Source organism: Ambystoma mexicanum, chromosome 13 (genome assembly GCF_040938575.1).
Source record: "Ambystoma mexicanum isolate Mex_15411 chromosome 13, UKY_AmexF1_1, whole genome shotgun sequence".
In the NCBI taxonomy this organism is placed as follows: Eukaryota; Metazoa; Chordata; class Amphibia; order Caudata; family Ambystomatidae; genus Ambystoma; species Ambystoma mexicanum.
In genome coordinates this window covers 63,207,163-63,219,250 of record NC_090938.1, presented here as the reverse complement: position 1 = coordinate 63,219,250, position 12,088 = coordinate 63,207,163, and the positions used below count along the sequence as shown (strand labels likewise).

Here is a 12,088-nt window from a genome sequence, read left to right as displayed (position 1 = left end):
CCTTACCGCCTACCGTGTAATGAGGCCCTATGTCTTTACCTATTTAGATAACTTTATAAAATGTGAACTTGGTGCAGAATGAGTATGAAAACAAGGTTTAGTTCATTGTACCAGGAGCGCTCTTTCACCCCACCGACTGACCTACCACAACTAACCCCATGAGGATTGGGTTCCACGCAGCCAAAAGAGAACCCAACAAGCACCACCAGAATCATTGCAAACATTTAACCAGCCGCCAACATGTTTGCATGTACCCTTCCCCGCCCACTACCCTTATCCATAGATCCATCGTACCCAATTAACCTGGCACCCTCTAGAATCTCACCCTTGCACCGTTCTCTGTCAGCGATCACAGGTCTAGCCCACACCACAGGAAGACTACCAAGCCATGCCTTATTCAACCCCCTTCAACTACATCAGACTCCTCCACATTAATGGGCTACAGTGCCCTGAGCACTCTTTCTCCTGTGCAGTCCTTGCGCTCTCCACTCTGGATGGCATACTCCGGAACAACTCTGGCGAAATGGCATAAGGGGGGGGTGGGCTGAGGGGGTTATAGTCCAGGTCTTTTGGTTGTAGCCCCGGATAGACGCTCATGTCCTACAACCAAAATGCTAGCTAGCCCTGAGTCCTGCTATTCCTGACATTAGCATGACCCCAGATCTTTTCCAGACCTAGCAACACCCCAAAATCACTTTGCTATTCAGACAGGGCCCATGCTGGATAGGAATGGGCCATTGAAGGGGAGCTGCTGGTCACTTTCAGGGAGCCCTTGTATATCTGGGAGATTCTTGTTCTTGATTTCTAAAACTAGAACTGTGCCTTGTTCATTTCTGGGTCGTTTACCAACTTCTAGGCGCTACTCACACCATAACCTGTCCTCTGATCTCTCCACAGTCCAGCTCTACAAGTGTGAGGCACAGAGGGAGAGCTGCGGCCTGTGCCTTAAAGCCGACCAGAAGTTTGAGTGCGGCTGGTGCCGAGGAGAGGGCAAGTGCACCCTCCGCCAGCACTGTGCCACCCCATACGGTCAGTGGCTCGACTGGTCCAGCAAGAACGTCAAGTGCATCAACCCGCGCATCACAGAGGTAAGTGCCAAAGTGCTGACCGCCGCCCGCAGTGACCCACCCACAGTGACCGCCATGCATGGAAATATAGCGTTAGAAAGCCACTCATAGTCTGATTAAAAAATATAATATCCAGAATGCAATGGGGCACGTTTTCCAAAGTGTACAGATGCTGTTCATTCATGGTGTATCTAAACCCTCTGCCCTCTGCAGCCTGGCATGGGCACTGCTAGTCACTGCGCAAGACCTGTCACTGCATACAGTTTGCTGGCTATTAGTTGCTTTCTAAGTTGGTGGAAGTAGCCCCCTGAGGTCACGAAAGCTTGCAAAGATCTGAATGTGAGACAAAACAAGCTGTGTACTTGCTTTTATGCTACACTGTTTTTAAATGTAATTCCATGGAGCAGTCGCTGTTCATTTGCCCTAGGCTGCTGCTTCTAGCTTCACAAGTGGTACCGAGCACAGTTTTAGTCAAGTTAGTTATTAAGACATTGAGCGTAAGCTAAATACTTTGCAGCGGCTCTCTGCTCATGTATACTAATAAAACAATATAATATTCACAATAGAAATTAGTAGAATTGTTATTAATAATTATTAGCACCCTGGCGGGGGGTCGGAGGGGGAGCCAGCCAATCAGGTGGCTAGGAACGCAGGCTTGAACTGCCTGTGAAAACCTGTGTTCATTCCCACCTGACAGCCGGCTCCCCATCACCTTCTTGCCCCCACCCTCCGTCCCTTTTATTTTTTTACATTTTTATCCCTTGCCACCCCCCACTTACCTGTTTGTTGTGGTGGGGCAGGCCGTCGGTGCAGCTGCTTCCCCATTTCTCTGGCCGCCATGGAAAGGGAAAAGGGGTTCCAAAGAGCCCTGCCGTCCCTTTCCATGGCAGCCATCTTGGAAAAGGATTTCATCCATTGAACGGGATGCCTTGCTCGTCCCTTTCAATTAATGAAATCCTTTTTTTTTTAGCACCGCTTTGGTAACCCGAGGTGCAAATGGCCTTAACACCCTCTCTGACATGCCAGATCGTATATTATCGGCCCAGGGACCTTCTTTAAAAGCGCCGCGGGACGATAACACCCGATCCAGCGCGCCAGAGAGGATGTTAAGGCCACAACAATAATAATAGAAATCTCATCCTTTCATATGGTGCTTCATACCGGCTGCTTCGGCTTCCAAGCGCTATAATAATTACTACTAATGTTTGTTGAATAATGAGATTGCTTGTGCGCAGGGATTCCTGAAGATGTAGCGCACTGTAGGTACTGCAATGATTTACATGTAAGTGAACATGTGTTTCATCTTTTATTAAAATGCCCTGCCCTGCTGCAATTACGGGTTCAGTGCTTTGCCAGATTTATAGGCAGCTTAGCATGGGTCCAAACTGACCTCTTGTGGGAGAACATGTTGCAGTGTCGCTGGCTGCATTGAGGGTTTTACAAGGTTCGCCTTTTTTTTAAGCTGTTATAATTGAATCTTATGTGTTGCAATAGGGAGTAGTCTTAAATATGTTACTCGGGAGAATAAAATGTAGGGAACTCAAATGTGTACATTTTAGTGGTATTGTACTGATGAGTTTTGTTATCATGTGCTATTTATTGCTGGAACTTTAAGGGATATAGATATGTAAATTCTGGTGGTATTTATGGTAATAAATGCGTTATATGTAAAAACTGCAACGGTTTGATGTAAACCGTAAGCAATTAAATAAAATAATAATTGCTACTGTTAGTTCTAACATAAACTGTCAAATTCTGTATTTGTTGTTTGTGAGAAACCTACATGAAGTTGTATTTGAACGGTATACTCGACGATGCATGTGTGCATTGAAAAAAAGAAGTACACCTATTTTATGTTATGGTATGTTCGTAGGTTTTTTACTGCCCCATCCCCACTATAGAGGCTTGTCTGGATTGTGGCATATTACTCGGTGCTGTGAGACCACTATGGTAAGCTAAGACCCTTGCCGCTTTACGACTGACTCTACCCCAGCCCTGCTGGCTTCTGGCAGGCACCGGCTCTGTTGTGAAGGCACAGGATTTCCCAACTGGCTAGTCCTAGTCTGGGCTGTGCCAGCATCCTGCCTCCTCCCGCCCCATCGATCGACCCATCTTCTGGCTGAATTGTAATCAAGCTCGAAAGTTAATTAGTGATGAATTGATTTGTGGCTGATGATGGGCAATGAAGGGTTCGAAACCCTCCGCAGCAGTTTGCTGTGAGCTTGGTAAATCTCTCTGAATGAAGAATTCTTTAATTCATGGGAGGTTCTGGAGACCACTGGTGCCAGCCAGGTGCCGTGGTTGCGGTGAGCTGGTCTGCGTTCTGCGTCTGAGGCTCTAGAACCTCTTATTGGTCGTCCTGGATAATGGAGGGCGACCTTTAAAGTGCTCAACTCGAATCATTGGTACAATCATTAAAATAACAGAGTTAACCCATCAAACCACCTACAAGCTAATTCATGGGCAGTTCCAAACTTTGTAATGTTTCAAAAGGGTGTTAAAAAGCATAAACATACCCTGCTTTGCCTCATCTGAGGTTCAAAGTGGCTCCAGGAACTGTCCAGCACTCGGCAGTGTAAGTGTTTATTGAGAGGCCACCCTCAACACGGGGAGTTCCTTCCCTCCCTACTCAAGGTGTCACGCAACAAACTGTTTAATGGATTATTTTATTCAGGCCTATCTCCAATTCATCTCATACCCTTTGGATCTCTCCCCCTGAACTACCAATGAGCCAAGAACCAGGCCGGTGTACAGCAAATATATTGATGTTCATTTTTGTAATCGATGTTAAGAATAATCGGACAAACTACACATTCCACCTTCTTTGCGGCTCACAATTAAACTTCTTGTTACCCAAATCAATTATACAAATTAGTTAAGAAAAAAAAACACAAATCACAATGCTTGATCTCAATATCAGTTCAAGAAATAATTATCGCTGGTCAGTTAACACAATTTATAGATGTAGTGCTGTGCAATTTCGATTTTCCTGCGTGCTTAAAGGCTAGCAGTTTAGTTTTACAAATCTGGACAAATGCATATGGCAATTATTATTTCACCCACACTTTCGCTTTAAAATAACCACAGGGAGATTTAGCTGTTGTTTTTTTAAGACCGCCGACCCCTACTATGCTGTGGGTGTGGGAAGGGTGAATGAAAAATGTGAATTATTTGGGAATTTTGGATTTGGACCCCCTTCACTGAAAGGCCTGTGTTGGGGAAGCTGGATAGTAGAAATTGGGTTGATTTCAGAATGTATGATTTTCAGCCCTCCCACTTGAAGGCCTGGGTAAAGTAGGACAAAAAGAGTGGACTGATTTAAGAACAAAAACACCCCTCTTCCTTAAAGAAGTCCGGGTCAACAGGACAAAAAGATTACCCAATTAAATTACAGGCTATAGTTTTTCAGCGCACACTAGGACATGAGCTTTGTTAATATCGAATTTTGCCAAAAATCACCCTGTAGTGTTCCACCAAATGGGGAATTAATTAAATTAATATGTTGGGTTACATAGGCTAAGGATCTACACAGTTTGGCCCCCTGCACTCAGTATAAAGAGAAAGGTTTTAAGACAAGCAGTCTCCCCCACATTTTGCTTTCCCAGGGCTCAGTTCTACTTACATAGAAAGCCTCTGTTAAAAGTTCAGGAAAGCCAGCTGCATGTCAGGACAGATAGGAGCAGGGGTCTGTCACTCCACTCTCAAGGATGACCTCACACTCTCCACTGTAGGGCCCAGTCAGCTTTTTTAGGCCTTCTTAGAAATAGACAGCACAACCCAGATGCACTCTCAACAATCTCCTCTGGTGTTTCCTTGCAGCTGTCAGATGGTAAGTTTCATCAGCTCTGTCCCTTCCTCCAAGTGCATTCCCCCTTACATAGCAGCGATGACACCATAAAGTTTACAGTCTTGGGGAAGTACCCGGTAAGAGTTCTCGTAACTCCACTTTAACAGTTACCCTTCCGTCTCCTCCCAAATCCAGCCTCCCTGTAAAGATTGGTTTAATGATTTGGAGCTGACATATTGCAGCTTCATTTACAATTGCCATCTGATCTCATGTCAAATTGTGGCAAAAATCTAGTTATGTGGCAAAATGTCATAATTCTACTCGCAACTGCCACAATATATATATATTCTGATACAGCTAATCATGGGAAATTAAACAAGATGACAGCCAGATCTGCAACATGTTGCACGGCCATGTGGCAATTTTCCGTCATTTGTACCAAAAGTGTAATAGTTAGGAGCATGTAATTTATTACTCATATTCCTAATTTTACCCTCAACCCGTTCACCAACTCTCACATTTGGAAAATTTTCAGATCAGCCAGAAACACATCTTAGATGGCCATTACAGTTCCCTGAGTAGCAGGTGGAGGAATTTTATATCTCCAAAATCGCCTGAAAATGACATAAAAAAATAAAATTAAAAAAATCTTACTTATGGTTACTGGGAAAAAGACGTAAGTTATAATAGTCCTTTTAAATTAATTGTAAATCTGTATGTTCAGCAAATGGCAATTCTGCTTCATCTAGCCATTTGCCTCTCTGGGCCTACTTGTGACCAGAGTTTTCATGAGTCTGTTTGAAGGTGGTTATTTGTTATTTGAAGTTGGAGTTTCCGCCTCCCTTAATTGTATTGTCTTCATAACCCCCCCCTGCAACCCCCATCTTCACACCTCATGCCTGCATCCTGGTCATGCTCCAGCCAAGGGAACATGGTCCTGCAGAGACAGCCAGCCTAAAAGACACTTGGTTTCCACACCTTTCAGAGGCCTCATTTTATTGCAGTTGTAAACCCTAGGATGCTAGTCTTCCAGTGGGAGCGTGGGGGTGGGGGGTTATTTGTGACATCTGTCCCACAGCCAGAAAAAGGGTTTGCCTATGGCCTACAGAAACTTTTTCATGAAAACAATGTGGCTTTTCTTTTCAAATACCGGCTTGTATTTTTCATACGAAACATAATATACATTACTTCTTGACAACACGCACCATGTCTTTTCCCCTGACATTTTCATGTTAGCAGGGGTACATTTTTTGCATTTAAACTTCAAACACACATGCAAAGCCGTTTTGTGTGTAAGTGTTGAAAAATCCTACTTTGAATGTGAAAGGGACCTTCAGTTTGGGGCCTTTGATTGCACCCGCAGCAGCTATTTGATGAGAATCAGATTTGTAATGTTTCCAGCTGCACAAGGGCCTCTTTTCAGGATGGTGCTTCTGTTATTTGTAGCCCGCAGGAATCAAGCCTATCAAGCAACTAGAAAATATTTTGAATAAAAGAATCTTGTCTTTTCTATTTTCTGAAAGTGTGTGTGTCTGTCTCATTCTCTGCACTCCTCTGTCTCTCTCCTTCTCTCTGCCTCTGACTGTACAGCTCTCTCTCACTCTCTCTCCCACGCGCTCTCCTCCTTGTTCGCCATTTCACCTTCTATACCCCTTCTCTCCCTCTATGTCTCTCCCTCTTTCCCTATATATGCCTGTTCGGCCTCTCACTTTCTCTCTCTCTCCCCTGACTCTCCCTCTGCTTCTTCACCTTTTTTTAGTTTTGGTTATGAGGAGGCACTTTAGCACTGACTATAAGCCAAAACGATTGCATTGGCGTACACATAAGAGGGGGTGTCATTTGAGGAGGGACCCACGGGCAGTGGGTGTTGTTTGGTTGTTTATCCACTTACTGAATGCCTCTGGCAATGCTGATCCTATGGCCAATCCCAAGGATGGACTGGGAACCAAAAGCAGAAAAGTGGGCCCATAATAAATACACTTTGAAAGAAAGCCCAACCCCTCTAAGTAGGGTTTCTGCATTTCTCCCAGAAATGGGTCTGAAGAGTACATTTAAAAAACTAGTCTCTATAGAGCAATTACTAAAAAGTTGTTAAACACAACTAAAAAGAGACAGATCACACTTGTTTAGAGTGATGTGTAAATATTAACGTCAAAGGGATGTGGGGATGAGGAGAGAGGGATGAGTGCAGGGGTAGGGTGCATGGGAAGAGGGGAAGAGGTGCATAAAACCAGGGTACCCCCACAACAGAGGCCGACAGGGCAGAGGCCCCCAGGAAATGATCAGTGTTTCCTGTCTACACAAAAGCTAAATCTGATGGATTTGAATTTATTTTTTCCATTCTGTGTTTGCTTTTAATTTGGGGACCCCCCTGTCATGCCTCCTGTCCTCTACACTTCTTATTTTACCCCTAACCGCTTCACCCTAGCTTTTTCCTATCTGTATGGTTGTGTTTTGACCCCGATAAAAAGACACCTTCAAAAGATATACATTAGAGTTTATACTAGTGGTCTTCAAACGGGACGGGGGCTGTCTTCCAGAGGGGAACCTGAAGGATGTCCAGCAGGGTCCAGACTCTGTTAAAAAGGGACTGAGATGATAGTTTTTTATATAAAAAAGTGCTACGACGACTGTGTTTCATAGAAAATATGAGCAGTTTATCATCTGCTTATATTTTAAAGAGCCTCGGGCCTCCCTGAACATCCTTTGGGCCCCTTTGGGATTAAGTGGGCAAACCCTAAATGGGGGCCCGAGAAACTATATTTTTACTCAAGGGTGAGATTGGTGTAATAATAATAATAATTTAGCATTTACATAGCGCTACAAAGCGTCAGGTATCTGTGTGCTGCATATTATTACCCACGGTGTGTGGTGCTCATTTATCGACCTCGGGAGGATGAATGGCTGAGTTTGGCGCTGCCGGGAATCGAACCTGCATCAGCAGGCTCTGCACAGATGTCAAAGCAAGCGCTCTACTCGAAGTGCTATCAGACGGGTATGAAAAGGTTTGAATACCACTGGTTTAGACGAATGAAAAGACATGTCACTGAGATGTGGTTGAATTCCAGATGTGTGTGCTGAGGCAGAATGAGTGGTTCTAATTGTTGCAGAAGTGCCAGGAAAAGGAGAGACACAGTAGTTGGACCAAGATCACACAATGCTTCATACGCGGAGGACAAAACCCCAGCTCCCCCAGACCCAATACCTGCTATAAAACGCCCATAGTGTGTATTTTGATCTGTATTGCTAGACTCCCCCCCACCTTTTCCCAAGCTCCGGGCCACCCCTTCACAGATGAATAGGCTATCGAGTTGGACGCCTCGCCAGCGGTCTAAGGGGTTAATTGCTCTTGAGTCTTGTTCTAATGCAAGTCTCCGCTCTGGAGTTGACTAAGCGCTTCCTAGCCTTACGACCCAGACAGGCTGCTCATGACCTCTGACCTGCGAGAATGTCTAAATGCACGAGACCGCAGCCCCCGCAGCTGGCAATGTCAGCCAGGAATGTGTCATCGGTTTGGAGAAAGTGGGGAGTAACTGTTTCACCTGTACATCTCTTGCTCTCTATACAACAGGTTGTACTCTGTATTTTTGCTTTTTCGAGGGGTTTGTGGTTTATTAGGGTACTGGCTCACTGAACAACAAAAAAGAACCACAAACTTCCTCCTACTCCTGCATTTTGGCTAATTATCAATAATCAGAACCATGTGCACACCCTGAAGTCATAACAACTTCTTATAGACCAAACCATGCTTTTTAAGAACAGAGCATCATGTTTTATTATCGACTCATCTTGAGTCTCTGTTTTTTCTTTGTATATTAAAACACATGTAACACATAAAATGCATACAGAACGTATGCCACAAAGAATGTTATCACATTGAGCATCTTTTTCATGTAGACAACATTTGATCTGGGTTTAAACAGAAAACAGTACCGTCACATACAGTACATCAAAGAACGGGGAAAGCCACAAAGGAAAATGGACCATTGTTTTGTTGGTTATAAGGCACTTACTACCTATCACCTCAACGGGTGTATTATTAGCAATGGATGAGATTGCACGAAATGGTGTCAACGTGTTTCGGCCCAAAAGGTAGAGTTAGACAGCATCCAGCCTTGGTCTCCTCTTTAGTCGAGCCGGGCCTTCATCAGGACAAATATAAATGCTTTATTGAGGTGGTTGAATCCTTCAAACCCAGTTGTGCTTCTACTTTCTTCTAGTGATGGACTAAGCAGGGACAGGATAATTAGTATTTGGCATAATTCACAAAGGTTTTATGACGGTAAGACCTTATCTATGTCGGAATGTGTGAATTTGATTACAGACAGTCAAATTCTTCGGGAAAGGAAGACTGAGTGCCTAAAATTGCACAGAGGATCTCATATGTCTGAAAAATGCCCCACCCCAAAATCAGCACGAACTTTAATTCAAGCTGCTTCCCCCACCGGACACAAGCTTCCGCCCGTTGGTTGGCCTGCTAGTGACCATTGGTCGGTACAGCAGCTGGACAACGGCTCCGTGCCAATGTACTCCCACTCTTGTAGCACTACTTGCTCCCGGTGAAGACGGACACAGTTCCCTCTGATCAGTCCCTTTGCGCCCACTGCTCATCTCTTGTTGTGCCTGTGTTTGGTTTTCTGTCACTGGTGGGTCTCACTAAGGGCGCACGGGGCACAAAATTCCAGGCCCTCGCCATCAGACCATCGTGCCCAGCTCAAGCTGGAGACTCTGAGCTATGCTACAAAAACCGATATGATGGGGTAGGGGTAAAGTCAGAGCTCATCCCCCACACATTACATCCCCCCACTCATCCCTGCACATCGTGGGTGTCATTATCAGCATCTGCACGTGCTGGCAGTCATTTGCTGACTCAAAATGAGGATAGACTGAGGTTAAACCCACCCAAATGAGTGTGGCTTGAGGTACCTCAACTCACGTTTGAACAGCACTACCCAAGACCCCCTCACATGGGAGGAAGCCTCCCCGCTGCAGTGCCAGGGGTGGGTGGTGCCGGCACTCCTCGCCGCAGTGCCAGGGGGGTTGGGGGCGGCCCTTCTCACCACAGTGCTAGGGGTGGGTGGTGGCGGCCCTCCTCGCCACAGTGCCAGGGGTGGGTGGTGCCGGCCCTCCTCGCAACAGTGCCACAGGTGAAGTGCACTACCCAAGACCTCCTCACATGCTTCCACTGAGCATGGCCTGGGGTGGGTGGGAGCAGCCCTCCTCGCCGCAGTGCCAGGAGTGAAGAGCACTACCCAAGACCCCTTCACATGCGTCCACTGAGCATGGCCAGGGGTGGGTGGGTGTGGCCCTCCTCATCACAGTGCCAGAGTGGGTAGTGTCGGCCCTCCTCACCACAGTGCCAGGGGTGGGTGGTGGCGGCCCCCCTCGCTGCAGTGCCACGGGTGGGTGGTGGCGACTATCCTCGCCACAGTGCCAGGGGTGGGTGGTGCCGTTCATCCTCGCCACAGTGCCAGGGGTGGGTGGTGGCGGCCCTTGTCGCCACAGTGACAGGGGTGGATGGTGGCGGCCCTCGTCGCCACAGTGCCAGGGGTGGGTGGTGGCGGGCCTCCTCGCCACAGTGCCAGGGATGGGTGGTGGCGTTCATCCTCGCCACAGTGCCAGGGGTGGGTGGTGGTGGCCCTCGTCGCCACAGTGCTAGGGGTAGTTGGTGGTGGCCCTCATCGCCACAGTGCCAGGGGTGGGTGGTGGCGGGCCTCTGCGCCACAGTGCCAGGGGTAGGTGGTGGCGGCCCTCTGCGCCACAGTGCCAGGGGTGGGTGGTGGTGACCATCCTCGCCACAGTGCCAGGGGTGGGTGGTGGCATTCATCCTCGCCACAGTGCCAGGGGTGGGTGGTGGTGGCCCTCGTCGCCACAGTGCCAGGGGTAGTTGGTGGCGGCCCTCATCGCCACAGTGACAGGGGTGGGTGGTGGCGGCCCTCGTCGCCACAGTGCCAGGGGTAGGTGGTGGCGGCCCTCCGCGCCACAGTGCCAGGGGTGGGTGGTGGCATCCATCCTCGCCACAGTGCCAGGGGTGGGTGGTGGCGGCCCTCGTCGCCACAGTGCCAGGGGTAGTTGGTGGCGGCCCTCGTCGCCACAGTGACAGGGGTGGGTGGTGGCGGCCCTCGTCGCCACAGTGCCAGGGGTAGGTGGTGGCGGCCCTCATCGCCACAGTGACAGGGGTGGGTGGTGGCTGCCCTCGTCGCCACAGTGCCAGGGGTGGGTGGTGGCAGGCCTTTGCGCCACGGTGCCAGGGGTAGGTGGTGGCGGCCCTCCATGCCACAGTGCCAGGGGTGGGTGGTGGCGTCCATCCTCGCCACAGTGCCAGGGGTGGGTGGTGGTGGCCCTCGTCGCCACAGTGCCAGGGGTAGTTGGTGGCGGCACTCGTCGCCACAGTGACAGGGGTGGGTGGTGGCGGCCCTCGTCGCCACAGTGCCAGGGGTGGGTGGTGGTGGGCCTCTGCGCCACAGTGCCAGGGGTAGGTGGTGGCGGCCCTCCGCGCCACAGTGCCAGGGGTAGGTGGCAGCAGCCCCCCTCGCCACAGTGCCAGGGGTGAAGAGCACTACCCAAGGCCCCTTCTCATGCATCCACTGAGCATGGCCAGGGGTGGGTGGGGGCGGCCCTCCGCGCCACAGCGCCAGGAGTTCTAGTTGTGGTGCAGGGACTGGATCTGCATGCCGCAGTGTAGCAACTAGACCCCGTTCCCAGGTGTACTCGGTACACAAGGGGCTTCTGGAGGCAGGAGGGAATGGTGTGGCTGCCCGCACCTTAAACTCTCCTTCTGGGGCAGAAAGCAGTGTAGACTCGCTGCTCTGTCTACCCTTGACTTCCACCTGCCTGGCTAGAGGCCTCATTCCACACGGGCGGTGTCCCCGGCTACAAGCCCCGGCCTGCTCCCACTCTGCAGCCCCAGAGGCACGGTTCGGCAGCCAGGCTTCAATAACGCGGCTATTCTCCATCCCCTCCGCCCTGGTGCCTCCCCTCCCTCCACCATTGTCTATGAGGGGGGCCCATGCACCCCCACACCCTTTCTCAATGACTCTTTTAAATGGGGCGTCAGGCGTGTTTGTGTGCCCAGTGTGCACGCCCCTGTGCAGCCTGCAGACCGTGTCGCAACGGACCAATGGCTGCCAGCGATCCTGGCGCGCGGACAAAGGGGGCTCTTTCTGCACACTGGCCAACAAAGGCGCGTGCAGGCCCGCGGGGATAAGGGGGAAGGCCCCTTTTCATCCCGTAA

General features: G+C 49.1%; 1 protein-coding gene across 1 annotated transcript in view; it reads left to right on the top strand.

Annotated features, from left to right (window-relative positions):
- The window catches only part of PLXNA2 (plexin A2), a 568,789-nt gene that overhangs the window by 417,530 nt on the left and 139,171 nt on the right, over positions 1–12,088 (top strand). The window contains exon 12 of the mRNA XM_069633272.1: positions 898–1,088. Coding sequence (XP_069489373.1) covers positions 898–1,088 — 191 coding nt within the window. The remainder of the gene's footprint in view (positions 1–897; positions 1,089–12,088) is intronic.